Source organism: Lampris incognitus, chromosome 7 (genome assembly GCF_029633865.1).
Source record: "Lampris incognitus isolate fLamInc1 chromosome 7, fLamInc1.hap2, whole genome shotgun sequence".
In the NCBI taxonomy this organism is placed as follows: domain Eukaryota; kingdom Metazoa; phylum Chordata; class Actinopteri; order Lampriformes; family Lampridae; genus Lampris; species Lampris incognitus.
Genome location: NC_079217.1, coordinates 1195681 through 1212892, shown reverse-complemented (window position 1 = coordinate 1212892; position 17212 = coordinate 1195681). Strand labels below are relative to the sequence as shown.

Here is a 17212-nt window from a genome sequence, read left to right as displayed (position 1 = left end):
GAAACTGTCTGACCCATATTTCATCTAATGTATCTTCAGACTGTACCAATACCCTTTTTTAGTCCAATTCAAGCATGTATTGCCTATTTAAGAAAGTTTTTTTGGAGGAACGTCTGGATATATATCTATCTGTGTATATATGTATATATGTAGATATATATCTGGGTTTTTATCCCATATGCAACCTAGGCCAGCCTGAGACTGCTGCACAGCACTCTAGCTCTCTCCACAGCCGAGTAAAGGTGAATCAACATTCACCACCAATGTCCTGGGGCTGTGGAACAGTGTGCCTGATGAGATCCGGCCTGTCGGCTCAATACCCCAGTACCCTCCTCTGGAGCAGAAACGAGACCCGGTGTTGCTTAGCAACAGCTCAGAGTGACGGCAAAGCGGCCGTATGTCAGTGTTGAAGGGTGTGTGTTTCGTGGTTGAAAATACCATGTGGGCTACTTTGATGGCACACGCAGCGTTATGTGGTCCGGTCAGTAGCCCAGCTGATGATGTCATGATACCATAATTATGTCAGCTGTTACCAGTTAAGTTTCACAACTGACTGGATGCCATGGCAAAAAATAAATAAAAGAAATCCAGTGTTGTGTAGTCCAAACACTTTTCTCAAACTAACTTTGAACTGTAACATAGTATAGCCTTAAAACAGTTTTCAAGCAAAGCGTATCATGATAGTTATCAAAATATAGTATCACTAAACAGCTTTACGTAGTGGCCTATAGGCTTCAAATACTGTAGTGGCCTAGAAAAGATAAACTAGTTTTAATTCAACACAGCCTGTGAGCTGTGCAGACCACGAGAGCCTCAACACCTCCGATGGAAATATGAGCCATGTTTGCATTCAGACGTTGCGTGAAGTTTAAGCACACTTTTGAAAAGTCAAAATGATCAGTTGCATTTCGGTTTTTGCGTTTTAAGCGATCAAACGGTCTCCCTTTATACAGAACCAACACCACAATTCAAGAGGAACTGGAAAAGGGTTGAAATGCGTTGGCTGCTGTTGGAGTACATCAGAAGCGTATCTGTGAACTTGTGTTGTCTTTACAGTCTGAGCAATTGCACACATTTATTTCTAAATCGCAAAAGCACTTTTTCCCACTTGCTGTTGTGTTTGCTATTTTGTAAAGATAACTGAAAAAGCATTAAACACCTGTTGCTATTGCAGTTTTAAAAACTTGTTTCCATAACTGCAAACGGTTGCAGATTTTTTTAACAGGCGTTGTGTGTACTGAAAGAAGATGCTGCAAAATTTGTGTTAAAACACATTTTTTTATAAACTTGTTCATATTGAAAAACAGCTGTTGTGCTAAAAAGGACAATACTGCGAAAAGATTACTTATACTCTTGGCAAGTATATGAACTTAACGACTGGTTGGGTCATGCCAAAACCAGGGTGAATATCTGGTTTCTAAGAACTTTTCCTTTGTGCGTAGAGGCTTAGACTTAAAGTTGGTGGATGAGTCACAGTTGGCCATTTTCTGACAGAGCCTTCATTTGGGAGAAAAAAACGGTTTTTCCTTGTAGCACTAGGACATCAGGTGTACAGTGACCTTCTGTTGCTCGTTCTTCCTTTTGTGCCTTCATACACCTCCCCCTGCCGACAGGCTTCCCTATCGCTCAGCCACGCCACCTTGCAGATAGGGTGGCCCTGTCTATAGAGGGGTCTTTCTCTTCTGCCATGTAGCCAATCCTGTGGAAGGATTTTTTAAGAAGATACTTAACCACCACATGCTCCCGGGCTGCCGCACTTGCAGGCTGACCATGTGCTCCAACCGGAGGGCAAAAAGAGAACCCTACCCCCTCCCTCTTTTGGGGGAATAATGAAATATATTTAAAAAAATCTAATATGAGCAGAAGGGTGACTCTGGTTTGAGAGTCAGCCAAGAAAAAAAAAAACCCCTGACTAACAGAGGACAATGTCACAGAAGCCAAGTGGAAAAGACGTTAGCCTTCTCTAGATAACCATCTTCTTTCTTCCTAGTTTCTTTCACACTCAGTTCATCTACGTATATGTCATTGGGGATTTTACTTGCTTATTTGTACTTTTTTTTGGGTTCTGTTAGGTCTCTCCTGCCCTCAGTTCTATGACATGTTTTTTCTCTTCTCTGGAGTTCACCGGTGTGTTTGCTTCATATCAAATGGTCTGTCGAATAGAGTGAACATGTTTATCACTGCAGGACTGACTCAAAGACAAGTTTTCTTATTTAGATGTGTCTGAGTAGATTTTGACGTGTTAACTTTGACAGCTGTCAAATGAAATGGTTCAAACAAATCTGCCTGTTGAAGAGTGCTTTTTGAGGAGTTTCAATTACATTTCACTCTTACATTTGCTGGATGGAAATTGTGTTAACGAGAGATAAAATATTCCTCTTTCTTATGCTTTTGTCTAGGCCTCATGGAGCTGGGGACACAACGACTGCTGTGCACCAGGGAACTCGATCCATGCCTTGTCCCTAGCAGGCACCCTTGAAGGGAGGGAACCACAATTACCCCTCCCACTACCACCACCAATCCTCACCCCCCCCACCCCAATTGTCCGCGTGGTAACATTCATTCATCTCCCAACCCCCCACCCAACCCTATCTGGGCCTTTGCGATGATCGGCAAATTGAAACAGAACCTGCTGGTGGCCTGCCTGGTCATCAGCTCTGTCACGGTCTTCTATCTGGGCCGCCATGCCATGGAGTGCCACCATCGCATAGAGGAGCGCAGCCAGCTGGGCGGGGCTTTTCCGCTATCGGCGCTGGGGGGTAGCATGCGGACGACCTTGCGGACGGGACAGAACCTTAGTACCCCTTTTGTATACAACAAGGACATGCCGCTCATTTTCATCGGTGGGGTTCCCCGCAGCGGGACCACACTCATGCGGGCCATGCTGGATGCCCATCCAGAGGTGCGCTGCGGTGAGGAGACTCGAGTCATCCCTCGCATCCTGGCCATGAAGCAGATGTGGAGCCGCTCAGGCCGGGAGAAAATGCGCCTGGATGAGGCCGGTGTGACAGACGAAGTGCTGGATGCGGCCATGCAGGCCTTCCTGCTGGAAGTCATCGTCAAACATGGCGAGCCAGCCAACTTCCTCTGCAACAAGGACCCCTTCGCGCTCAAGTCCCTTTCTTACCTGGCCAAGATATTTCCCCATGCCAAGTTTGTACTCATGATTCGTGATGGACGTGCCTCAGTACACTCCATGATTTCACGGAAAGTGACTATTGCCGGCTTTGATCTTGGCAGCTACCGGGACTGCCTGACCAAGTGGAATCGGGCCATAGAGACCATGTACACTCAGTGCTTGGAGGCAGCTGATAAGTGCCTGCCCATGCACTACGAACAGCTGGTTCTTCATCCTGAGAAGTGGATGAGGACAGTATTGAAATTCCTTGACATTCCTTGGAATGATGCGGTGCTCCACCATGAGGAGCTCATTGGTAAAGCTGGTGGAGTATCCCTCTCAAAGTAAGTAATACTCATGATTCCCTTAGCTGTAGCCCCAAGTCCACACACTGATATCCTGTTCTCACAGAGTTTGATGGTTATAATCGCACCTTGTCCACATCTCGTAGTGCAGATGACAAATGAAAATACCACGAATCACAGCATTTTCATCAGTCAGGACTTTGGAACACTACTAATGATTTCAGTATTTGATACAAGTTTCAGTACTCAGCAAAAAAGTACCCACGAAGTATTAAAATAAATATATCGAACAGTTTTTATTGACCAAAACAAAGCAAAAAGTCTTTTAGTGAGCTATAAAGCCATATACCTTCGATGTAACCAAACTATATTTCCATCCAATTGAAGATTAAATGGTGAAATGGTAACAGTTATTACTTGGACAAAAGTATGGCTCCGTATAATCTGAGACAAGCGAGACATCTATGTCTCTTTATGTCCCTCTCTCCCCTGTGCATGTGTGTGTGTGTGTGTTTTTCTTTCTTAGTCGTTTTGTCAAACTGACTTTGGGTCAATGGCATGCAGTCTGTTGAATAGCAAGACTGTTGTGGCCTGGCCCGCCGGTCGACTCTGGTGGGAGTGAAAACTTGGCCGAGCAGCCAGTCAGATCAGTCTGGGTAGCCAGGCTGAGGCTTGTATCGAATGTCTGGCACACTGGAGACGGATATCACAAAAATTCAGAATTGATACTTGTCGGAAAATAGATTTTATTTATTCTAGTTGTTTGTTTTATGGATGAGTAAAGTACCCTAGAAGAAACCTTTTGTACTACGCAGTAAGTGTTGTAAAATTATTACTACCAACAAAGACATAAAGAAGTGGTCTCCATTGTAGGGCGGCTCTGGGTCATACACCCTAACGTGAACAGGTAAAGGTTCTGTGTAATTCTCTTCACAGATGGATGAAAAAATCTAGTATGCTCAGGAGGATGACGGTTGAAGAGCTAGCCCAAAGAAGCCCTTCTCCAGAGTCTGACTAAGCCTGCAGCAGTTGCTTCTGGCAGAAGCAGAGCAGTCAGCCAGAGCTCAGTGCTGTTTAGGCTTTATACTGTGGTGTGTAATATGTAAAAAAAAACAAAAAAAAACACGCAACACCCCATCTTTAGAAGAGGTTTGGGTGCTTGCCCCTGGCCAAATTAAAGGCTTAAGCGTATATGAGTTACTTCAGAGAACATGTTTTCTTTTTCTTTTTTCTGTTTGTTTTCTGGATGTTGTTTTGCTGAGTGACAGTGGATGCATCCCTGTTGACCTGATAACAAGGCAATGATTTAAAGTGAGGCTTCCCTTTTACAAGGTCTTTCTTCAACATCTGGATTGCTTATTTGCTAAATAGCTTACCTCTGATGTAACAGCGGTTGAATAAATGCTTGTGATCTGTGCCAGGTTCACAAGAGATGCATGGTGAACCGGCGGGGCTATATCACATTCCTACAGTCGAGGAAATGAGCCTGGGCTTGCCCGTGTCAGTCTGGTGCGTCACAAGTAGGCCTTAAAGGAGGAGAAAGAGAGGATAAGCTGTTGGCACAGCAAAGAGGGACATGTAGTTGTAATGTAGTTATGTAGTTTCTGCAGCGCTAGATGAATCACAGAGATAGAAGACATTTCCAGAGGCCTGAAACTTAGGTGGACAACTCTTGGTCTTGAACTGTACCCTTCTCCACTTGTGTTTTTCAAGCTTCCACATTTGCCATGGTTATACATCAGTAGGGAATGAAATGGCCCGGTGCTGTGCTGTGAAAGGTTGAGAAGCCCAAACATGAATCACTTAAGACAGAAAAGACAGAATCAATCTCCCCACCAGAACCCATTTTTACTAAGTAGCTACTACTGAGTTTTTCCTCAGGGCAATAACTTATGCAAGGGTTACTCTGCTTTCTGTAACTTGGGAAGTTGGCCTCTGGAAACAAAAAAAAAAGAAAAAAGAAAGGGGGGGTGCAACCTCATAACTTGCTGCCTCTTCCCCCATTGCTACCACCCTCTTCCTGCCACGTAGCAGCTGAGCATACTCCTCATCCCCTGTGGACATCTGGCTCAGGTTTTGTTATTGTCCACACACGAGAACACTCATGGTTTTTATTAAAACGCTTATAACCAGCAACCATTGAGCATAGATTCCCCTCCTCCAGCCTTCTGTCTCTCTCCTCCAGCCTTCTCTCTCGCTCCTCCATCCTGCTCTCTCTCTCTCCTCCAGCCTTCTCGCTCTCTCCTCCATCCTGCTCTCTCTCTCTCCTCCAGCCTTCTCTCTCTCCTCCAGCCTTCTCGCTCTCTCCTCCATCCTGCTCTCTCTCTCTCCTCCAGCCTTCTCTCTCTCCTCCAGCCTTCTCGCTCTCTCCTCCATCCTGCTCTCTCTCTCTCCTCCATCCTGCTCTCTCTCTCTCCTCCAGCCTTCTCTCTCTCCTCCAGCCTTCTCTCTCTCCTCCAGCCTTCTCTCTCTCCTCCAGCCTTCTCTCTCTCCTCCAGCCTTCTCGCTCTCTCCTCCAGCCTTCTCGCTCTCCTCCAGCCTTCTCTCTCTCTCCTCCGGCTTTCTCTCTCTCTCTTCACTCTGCCTCTCCTACTGAACACCTTCCATGTCCCTCTCTTCTTTACTTCTTCCCATCTCTCTCTCTTCTTTACTTCTTCCCATGTCTCTCTCTTCTTTACTTCTTCCCCATGTCCTGCTCTTCTTTACTTCTTCCCATGTCTCGCTCTTCTTTACTTCTTCCCATGTCTCGCTCTTCTTTACTTCTTCCTATGTCTCGCTCTTCTTTACTTCTTCCCATGTCTCTCTCTTCTTTACTTCTTCCCCATGTCCCGCTCTTCTTTTCTTCTTCCCATGTACCTCCCTTCTTTACTTCTTCCCATTTCCCGGTCTTCTTTACTTCTTCTCATGTCTCTCTCTTCTTTACTTCTTCTCATGTCTCGCTCTTCTTTACTTCTTCCCATGTCTCTCTCTTCTTTACTTCTTCTCATGTCTCGCTCTTCTTTACTTCTTCCCATGTCTCGCTCTTCTTTACTTCTTCCCATGTCTCGCTCTTCTTTACTTCTTCCCATGTCCCGCTCTTCTTTTCGTCTTCCTATGTCTCGCTCTTCTTTACTTCTTCCCATGTCTCTCTCTTCTTTACTTCTTCCCATGTCCCGCTCTTTTCTTCTTCCCATGTCTCACTCTTCTTTACTTCTTCCCATGGCTCGCTCTTCTTTACTTCTTCCCATGTCTCTCTCTTCTTTACTTCTTCCCCATGTCCCGCTCTTCTTTTCTTCTTCACATGTCCCTCCCTTCTTTACTTCTTCCATGTCTCGCTCTTCTTTACTTCTTCCCATGCCCCGCTCTTCTTTACTTCTTCCCATGCCCCGCTCTTCTTTACTTCTTCCCATGCCCCACTCTTCTTTTCTTCTTCCCATGTCCCGCTCTTCTTTTCTTCTTCCCATGTCCCTCTCTTCTTTCCTTCTTCCCATGTCTCGCTCTTCTTTACTTCTTCCCATGTCTCGCTCTTCTTTACTTCTTCCCATGTCCCGCTCTTCTTTTCTTCTTCCCATGTCCCGCTCTTCTTTTCTTCTTCCCATGTCCCGGTCTTCTTTACTTCTTCCCATGTCTCTCCCTTCTTTACTTCTTCCCATGTCTCTCCCTTCTTTACTTCTTCCCATGTCCCTCTTCTTCCCATGTCCCGCCCTTCTTTACTTCTTCCCATGTCCCGCCCTTCTTTACTTCTTCCCATGTCCCTCCCTTCTTTACTTCTTCCCATGTCCCGCTCTTCTTTTCTTCTTCCCATGTCCCGCTCTTCTTTTCTTCTTCCCATGTCTCGCTCTTCTTTACTTCTTCCCATGTCCCTCTTCTTCCCATGTCCCTCCCTTCTTTACTTCTTCCCATGTCCCGCTCTTCTTTACTTCTTCCCATGTCCCGCTCTTCTTTACTTCTTCCCATGTCCCGCTCTTCTTTTCTTCTTCCCGTGTCCCGCTCTTCTTTTCTTCTTCCCGTGTCCCGCTCTTCTTTACTTCTTCCCGTGTCCCTTTCTTCTTTTCTTCTTCCCATGTCCCGCTCTTCTTTTCTTCTTCCCATGTCCCGCTCTTCTTTCCTTCTTCCCATGTCCCGCTCTTCTTTACTTCTTCCCGTGTCCCGCTCTTCTTTACTTCTTCCCGTGTCCCTTTCTTCTTTACTTCTTCCCACGTCCCGCTATTCTTTACTTCCACTGTGGGATGGAAATCTGGTTGAGTATTATAACTGGTAACATATTAAGTATTTCATTTCTGTTTCCTTCCTTTTTTTTTTTTTATAAATCGTGTCCTTTGGCTTCCTCCAAAGCATTTTCTTAATCATCGTATCGGAAGCTGCGCTGAACTCATCCCAAGAACAAAGGGTTACCAGGGGCGGGAGAAGGAAAAAACAAAAAGAGGGTTACAAAGAATAAGGACTAGAGCAGGGCAAGGTAATAAAAACTGGATGCCACAACCAAATTTCCACCCATTCATTGCTGTTAGACTTCTGCTTTGCTATGCTGAAGTGCTAATTGGAGGGGCAGGTGGCAGACATTTTGAATTGCTGCTATATGGCAGTTTTGGGTCCACAGATGGATTTTGGGTAAAAAGAAACAGTGAGCGCCATTTTGAAAAGATTTCTGTTTCATGGCCACCAGCACTTCCCAATTGATATTTATGTTTCAGTTCTCATATTATAATTTGCCTTTGCATATGTCAGCATTTTTACACTTCTGTGGAAAGCACATTTCATCGAGATTAAAATTCATGTATAATTTTTAAGGGAATTTAAATCCCTCAAAATGAAAATCTTTCATTAACTACTCACCCTCGTGCCAGTAGAAACCTGGACTAGTGTGGTATTTCCATACAACAAAGGAGTTGTCCAACAAAATGCCAGAGTAGCCTACCTCCAAACAACTACAGTGGATGGTGGCCAGTTCATTAGTTTCAAAAATGGCAAAAATTATCATAAAAGTACTCAAAATAGCTCTTGCAGCACAATCCAGTTCTCCTGAAGCCATACAGGGCACTTTGAAAATTGTTTTATTTTCCCCCAAATTCTGTTTTGTTTTTTCCTATTTTAGGTCATCTAAATTAGGTTTTCTGTCTTTTAACCATTTTTTATTTTAAGAATGTTTGTGTCATCAATGACAGTAATAAAAAAAATGGAGCTGAGCTAATTTCAATTGAAGTGGTTGCATAAAAGATTCACTGTACAAATGAAAGCATGAATCAGTGTCTTTTCATTACCAGCAAGCTCATTCTCGTTCTGCATTGTCATATATTGACAGTCTTGCAAAAGCATTGAATTATGACATGCAAAGTATCCCTCTGCCTCAGCATAGGGATGTGCCGGGTAACAAGCTTTATCAGCGCACTGAACCTTAATCCTCAATTTAACTGCTATCTAACCTTAACCACCACATAACCTGTATTTTATTCATATGTACGTGATAAGCTGAATCATCCTAGCAGAAAAATTGTCAGTGGAAATTGGCATTATACAACAAGTAGTTCCCACCAAGCAATCTGATTGGCCAACTAGACATTTAGAACGTGATCAAATCAAGGAGCACCCGGCTGCAGCATGCAGAATGGGGCGGGGTTCAACAGCGACTGTTTAATCCCACCCACCCATCCCTAACCCTAACCACAACCTTGTTTAACCACGCCCAAACCCAAGTCCAAACCAATGTAATCAATGTTTAACCCTGCCCAAAATCGACAGTTAAACCAGTCAAATCAAACAGCGGGTGGGATCAAACGTTATGTATGTATAGTCAAGGTGTACTTGACCAAATGAGCATGACAGCACACATGGCCATGCTCAGATGAAAACTTCCTCACCGCTATAAATGTTGTTCTGCCGTTGGTGCTACTGCATGTGAAGTTTGTGAGAGTAGTAGCTAAAGCTGTTCATGGAAAAACTTGTTTCTCACCAGATATCTTGGTTACAACAATGGATGATTTGCTGTGGCGACCCCTAATGGGAGCAGCTGAAAGTAGTATTAGTATTAGTAGTGGTAGTAGAAGTAGTAGTAGTGATGGTGGTAGATCTTAGTTACAACAAGATTGAGCTAGCAAGGTAGTTTTGTTATATATGTGGTATGTATTTAGTTTGGGAAATCCCAATATCTCTAGAAAGCATTATCTCGAGCTGACTGGCTGACTGAACAGGGACCAGAAATCCTCCGTTTCTAGGTTTCATTACGTAGGAGTCTACTGGCGGGACTGATTGTTTTCCAGGTATTAGTCATACCCCATGTCTTTCCAGGGAAACGGAGATAACACTAGCAAAACATGTTTTTATTTTGAGAGGGAGTTGCCCCATAATATGAATACATGTTAATTGTATCTTTTATTTTGTTGGCAACAGTTGTATAATCACAATATTACACTGGGTGTGTGTGTGCTTGATGCCTCGCTGAAGTGCCAGTGATGACAATAAAGCACACGCTCTCCTGTAATCCTTAACTGAACACTGCTGCAAGAATTTCAAGGGGGAAAACATCTTCTGTGGTGCTTTGAAATTCTCTTCTCTCTTCCAGATAACAAACCCACAAGCGTTTCGTGACGTGTGCGCTGTGATGTGCACACTCAGTGCAGAAAGACACAGACGTACCACAGGGTTTCTGCAAGGGACAGCGACGGATGCACTTAGGACAAGTTACTTGACATTCCTAATACTTAATACAGTAACATTTTACAATAAGGGTACATTAATTAACACGAGTTAATGCAGTGATAGGCATTAACGAACAGTTACCTAACCCTATTAACATTAGTTAATACAGTAATAAGCATTAACTAACCCCAGCCCTATAATATTATAATCATTAATTAACTGTTAGCAAATTTCACTTGTTAACATCTATTAAGGCTTTACAGGTTAATTAACGTACCAACTAATAGTAAATAATGAACACATTAGTAAATGATTACTTGAGACACTGGTTAACTGTTAATGAACTGTTGGTTAGTGCTTATTAATGTACCCTTATTGTAAATTATTACCCTTAATACACACATTTTGTTATCTCCCCAAAATTTCCATGTTCCGTGCACTTCTGTGTTCATATCTGAAATTCGTTTCTGCCTCTCCATTCTGTGATTCCGTCTGTTTTCCGCATCATGGGACTGACTCATTGGGTCCAAGCCATACAATAGCTTTGTGAGAGGAAAAGACCAAAATTTAAACCATTATTTACCGCAAGTCTTCCTTTATTCTCTCACCTTCAACAAACCTTCCATTGGCATATCTTTATGTGTGCTCACTAATCCAGGTAAGAAAATTACAGAAAGTTGAATCACTTCATCTGGACTCATTCAACGTTCTGTCACTTCCATTGGCATGTCCAAGTTCAGAGACATTTAGAAACGTTCAGAGACGAGCTAGAGATACTCTCGTGAGAATCAAAGAAGGTTGAATCAGTTCATCAGTTTTTTGACAGATAGCTTTCATCATCATCTAAGTGACCTCTTCAGTCTCAACTGACTGCAGGTCTCCCCACCCTTATAAACAATACAGTGACTGCAGGTGTCCCCACCCTTATACACAATACAGTGACTGCAGGTACCCCACCCTTATAAACAATACAGTGACTGTAGGTGTCCCCACCCTTATAAACAATACAGTGACATAACGACCAAAACCAGCGATAAGTTTCATATGCAAATATGGTGTGACCATTAACTAGAGTTACAATGGTCCTGTGTACTATTCACAGAGGTTTGGGAATGTTTGCAATCACAGCATTGTAAGATGGAGACAGATGTACTCTTAGTCTCCCCCCCCCCCCTCCGGTTCAGGCATGGTCGTTCCCTCTTCACATAGATGGCCTCTTTGACTCCCTGTTCAAACCAGCGTTCCTCCCTATCAAGGATGTGCACATCCTCATCCTTGAAAGAGTGGCCACTGGCCTGTAGATGGTGTAGACTGGAGTCCTGGCCTGTAAATGGTGTCCCCACCTGGAACTCTAACAAACTGGTCACCATCAGCTGCAATTGTTTGGAAGAAAGCCGCTCTGGCATTTTGTTGGATAATTCTTTGGTCTTGCATAGAAATGGAACACTAATCCAGGTTTCAGCTGACATGAGGGTGAATAGATAATAACAGAATTTTCATTTGGGGATGAAATGTCCTTTAAACACTTATCACAAGATCTCTTCATGGATGCAGAAGCTTTTGCTCTACATGCCAAAACGTAGTTAAATGAGTATTCTATAATAATTTCCTGGTTTGTCGTAGAGCTTATCTTTTTAGCATCATTTACTTCACCATTCTGCCACTGCCCTGATTATCTGATTATTTTTTCAGTGCTTCAGTGAGGCTGCTGCCTTATAAAGCTAGGTTTAAACTTGGTCATAATAAGCCTATACAGCAGCAGGCTATAAATCTTACAGTACATTAGGTTGTGACTTGAGTCAGACTTGGGACAGTGTTGTAGCGTGTTCCAGGATCTTGCATCCAATAAAGGCTACAGCAGTGAGGTAGCTGACATCTGTAGAATGGCAATTGCAGGCATGCCATCTGTCGGGCAGAAAATGGATTCCTATAGCATTTATAGATCACCCAAGTTTAGCATGATAATGATAAAGGGGACCCCATGTAATTAAGTATTTATTTAAACTTTGCCAGGCCGTAGACTTGTGGTTCACTTTATAGTGCAGATGAGGTCATGGGAATGGCAAAGCACCAGAGAATGAGATAAATCTGGCAACTGAAGCCAAATTCACTATTGCTCGCTAGTCTTACGAACGTTTATTAAAAAAAACGTACTTAGACAACTATGCGTGCTTGACTGCTGTTTTGTGATTTTAAACCTTATTATTCACTTATTTGCGCAACTGCATTCCACAAGGAATTTAGTTTCCAAACATTTGGCAGTTATAATATTGAGCTTAACCAGCCTCCCCCTTCCTCCCATATGCTGCAGGTGTCCAGTTGTTATGGCCGTCAGATGTCTGGGCATGATCCAGTTAATTTGGGGAAACTATATGAACAGCTTTCACATTCATCTGCTGGTAATTTATACCAAACCACTGAATAAGGAAAGTGATCCTCAAGTGGATGAAGAGGGATTTGACCAAATAATTTGTATTGACTGGTGCACCAGCACTGTAAACAATAGTCATCCATAAAGCTTTTAAACCTCTCAACTGCCTCCTCCAAGGAATCCACTACAAGGGGAATTAACAATGGAGGAGTTCACTCAGACGGCTTTATTTATTTGTAAAGATTGTTTTAACAATTGGTGGCGCAGTGGTTAGCACGGTCGCCTCACAGCAAGAAGGTCCTAAGTTCAAGCTGCGGGGTAGTCCAACCTTGGGGGTCGTCTCGGGTCGTCCTCTGTGTGGAGTTTGCATGTTCTCCCCGTGTCTGTGTGGGTTTCCTCTGGGTGCTCTGGTTTCCTCTCACAGTCCAAAGTCATGTAGGTCAGGTGAATTGGCCGTACTAAATTGTCCTTAGGTGTGTGTGTGGGCCCTATGATGGCCTGGCGGCCTGTCCAGGGTGTCTCCCGCCTGCCGCCCAATGACTGCTGGGATAGGCTCCAGCATCCCTGTGACCCTGAGAGCAGGATAAGCGGTTGGGATAATGGATGGATGTTTCAATTTATTATTTTTATAAACACACTGTTGAGACAGGATAAGGAGGATGAGAGATGCTTGTGTGTGGCACATTGAACTTTTTTTTTTTTACTCACCACCTCACTTTTGGTTGTTCTCGCCTGTTGTTTACTGCAGCTGCCTGTCTGTCCTCCTTGTGCTCTATACTGACTTTGGTTCAAATGGCACAGTGTAATCATTCTGGTAAATTTCACAATTGTCAGGAGACTTAGATCTAAAAACGATGCGTTACAAAAACCTGTGTAAATGGATTTTTTCCATGTCAGCATTTATAATCCACACAGTGGTGGCAAAGCACCATCAAATCCAGTAGTGTCTTACAGCAGTGGTAACATCACCAGGGGGTGGGTCCTTTAAAAAGCATTAAAATATCTCCAATTCAGTTTTGCCTCAAAAGTAATTAATTTGTCTTAAATGTATTCCATGAAGTCTGAATTTCTACATTAACATTTAATATGATTTTGGTCAGAATTGGTTGAATTCTTCTACAGCAAAATCAAATTTTTTGATAGCCATCAAAAAGACGTGCATGTTAGATAGATAGCTAGATAGGTAGGTAGGTAGATAGATAGATAGATAGATAGATAGATAGATAGATTTATCAGCCACACGACCAAGGCAGGTGGAATTTGTTTTTGGTCCACTTTAAACTCTGCAGCACAATACATACATGGACAACAACAGACACTCCACTTATTATCACAAACAATCCAGCTACACAATAACAGAATAAACATATCAGGCATAACAGTCAGGTGAACGGTGGTGTTTATGCCAGTGGTGTGTGAGGAGGGACTATAGGGAGCAATTCAGAGTCCTGATGGCTAGGGGGAAAAACTGTTTGTGAAGCATTTAGTCTTAGCAGACGCCTCCCTGAGGGAAAGAGCAGGAAGAGGTGATGAGCAGGGTCGGAGATGATCTTGTTGATGTTAGGGTTAATACTCCTGTCTGTGCCTCTGAGCAAGGCAATGGAAAGTCTTTCTCTCTCTCGCTCACCCTAAACCTACCTGGTACTTACCTCTACACTGAACCTAAACTTCCCTGCTACACTTATCTGTTGGGGTCATTTGACTCTGACTACAGTGAAAACACTGTACTGCAATCAATGATGTCTCTTGTTCATCAAGCCTGTGTACTTTTGGTATGCATCATCACGGTGAAATTGACGTCAAATTCCAGACTTCATTGTTGGGCTGTACAATGTTCAAAAACTAATGAGCCCACGTGTCAAAGGACATTTTCACCAATATAATTTTATGGAGCTGGCTGCACTAGCACAAATATATATAAGACATTAACTTGACCCCTCTCAACAAATTATGGACTCCTTGTTCCCCCTCATTTATAAAAATCCTAGAATTTCAACTACCTGTTGACTTAAACGCTGCATGATTTGTTCTAAAAATCGGTCTTAAATTTCTCCGTATCTGGTCTTAAAAGGTGTTTAACTCTCTGATACTTGCAGACACCTTGTACCAAATCAAACTTAGACCTGTTTATTTTCCCTTTTCCATGACTTAAATCTTTTCTACCCTGTGGAGAGGTACCCAAGGAATTTATACATGAAGGCCCCATCTAGTAAGTTTTTTCCCTCAGACATTCAGATTTTTTTTTCCACTACCTTAAAAGGATTCTGTCATTTCATAAATGTACAACATGCAGAACCAACAACGGCTTTGAAATGTAAACATAAGAGGTAAGGAGGAGAAAGGGTCAGTTCTGTAAAATAAAAGCGAGAACACACATGAACAATTTAAGATGCGCTCAAGCTCGTCGTTCAAGTCTGGACATTGAGATGCGCTAAGTGCTCTTCAAATATGGAGTTTGAACACTGAAGGGCTTCTTTCTGGGGCCACCACTAAACTGCAAGAGCCCTTGAGATTACCAGGAGGGCCAAGTATCCAAAGGAGTTGAATCAAGTGCAACTGGACTTGGTATATATTCGTGAAGACGTTTCGCCTCTCATTGCACTTGATTCAACTCCTTTGGATAACCATGACCTGGATGAATGAGAACATTCACAGACAGGAGGGCCAAGATGTCCTTGCCACCATCTCTTACAACACTCAAGCACAATGGGTTGTATCAAATGCCCAACCTCCTACATAGCACGGCTGCAGAAAGCTAGAACATCACAGAGAGAGAGAGAGAGAGAGAGAGAGAGAGAGAGAGAGAGAGAGAGAGAGAGAGAGAGAGAGAGAGAGAGAGAGAGAGAGAGAGAGAGAGAGAGAGAGAGAGAGAGAGAGAGAGAGAGAGAGAGAGAGAGAGAGAGAGAGAGAGAGAGAGAGAGAGAGAGAGAGAGAGAGAGAGAGAGAGAGAGAGAGAAGTCTCTGAGAGGCTAAACGTATACCCAGCACCAAAGGAATTGAAACGTAACTTTTCAACATCCAGTTTACAGTCTAGACAGAGCCCTGTGGCTATTTGGCACACATATCACCTCTTAGCTCATTGATTTTCATTAAATATTGATAAAGAGGGACATGAATCAGACCCCCAAAGCTTAGCTGAAGATGGAAGTCAATGATGATATTGTATTGTTCTTCACATTTACATCAGACAATTTACTGCCAGGCACAGACGTCATAAGAGCAACGACCAAGAAACTTCGGCAACCATTAGGCCAAAGCAGAATTGGGAACTGGTTGAGATGATCAAAGATGGTTGTTCTATGTACTGTATTGATGTCTTATGAACAGATGAAGCTTCTAGAAAGGATGTCAGACATAAAGATATATCTCATTAGGACTATATGGGCTGGTTTCCTGGGCATGGATTAAGCCTACTTCTGGACTATACTGACTTTTGTATGGAGAATCTCCTTTCAAAATTCAGTGTAATCCACGACTAGGCTTAATCTGTGTCCTGGGAACTGGCCCTATGTGTCATAAAAGAAGGTTCACTGTATTAGGGACCTGGATAAATTGTGAAGGACATGACCTTTGAATTAATTGGGTGTGTAATTTTTATTTTCTATTGGAAGCCAGAATTTTCTCTGAAAATGGATTGTTTTAAGAGAAGAAAATTTCTAGTTAACTTCCAAGTCTAGAAGTTAACAATCATACTGCTACCAGTGATGGACAGCCAGGGATTTACCTCCTGTTTTTCTGTCTGTTAAAAATTCAGAAGCAGCGGAAAAGATTTGTCACTGGTACTTGAGTTCATGGCAGGGTTTTTGTCAGAATACCATAACACACTTAGTCGCCTGTCCCAGACTACTTCTGTGGTTAAAGGAAGAACTTGTGTCGGCACAGTGCTGGTTTGGGGTTTTTACCCTTTATGCAGCCTGGTACTTTGTGAACTCAAAATAAATGGCATATGGCAAACTATGTTTATAGATCAGGGCTGACAAGCACAAACAGTTTCTGCTCATCACTCGCTCCTCAGTCCTAACAACCTTTTGTCCACAGTCATACCACTTTGCTAAATTGCTCATGCTATGAGAGCAGGACAGTTACATTGGTCCTTCAGGGCACTGCGGCTAGATTTTACCACTCCAAACGCCAGCACCCCATCTCCTGTCAAGTACTTTGGCTCCAGTGCATTAAAGTTAACCCCCATGACAACTGGCAGAGAGTGCCCACTAAAACCACCTACCACACCCTCCCTCTCATACTGTGGTTTGCAGGTCCCTATCTGCATGGTAATCTCAATCAGAGTGCAGCCAGGCCCCAGAGCGGGACCTCTTCTCAGCATTAACATCAATAACCTGGACTTGATTTAGTGGGGGAGCCCGCCAAGCCGACAGACCCGCTCCATTACTTAGCCTATATCGCAAGCCCTTGCCAACCGCTCCTCCTCCTCCTCGCCTCCCTCGCTCTCCCGTATGCAACTTGATGTCTCTATCCAGTTCACTCTTATCAAGCCTTGGTGATACAGAACACCAGCTTGGGTAGAGGAGCACTAGGTCCAGCGATGAATAATTGACAAGCCAGAAGCCATTAGGAGCATGAAGGGAAATGATTGCATGACCAGCGGGGAGCTTTTTGCCACATGCAGTTCAAAGCTGAGTAGACGAGGGTTTCTTCTCTTACTCGAACGCGTGCAGCAGCTGTGATTACAAATGATTCCTTGTGCGATAACGCTAGAAATTCTAGAACAATAAATATTCATGTCTCGTCTGCCATACAGCGTACTCAATATTGTACCTTTGTGTTTGGCCTTGAGCATTTGGT

General features: G+C 43.3%; 1 protein-coding gene across 2 annotated transcripts in view; it reads left to right on the top strand.

Moving 5' to 3' along the window:
• tpst1 (tyrosylprotein sulfotransferase 1) overlaps positions 1-17212 on the top strand; it is a 79315-nt gene that overhangs the window by 23030 nt on the left and 39073 nt on the right. For both annotated transcript variants that reach the window (XM_056283160.1, XM_056283159.1), the window contains exon 2: positions 2400-3462. In XM_056283160.1, the coding sequence (XP_056139135.1) occupies positions 2606-3462 (857 nt within the window). In that variant the 5' untranslated portion in view covers positions 2400-2605. The remainder of the gene's footprint in view (positions 1-2399; positions 3463-17212) is intronic.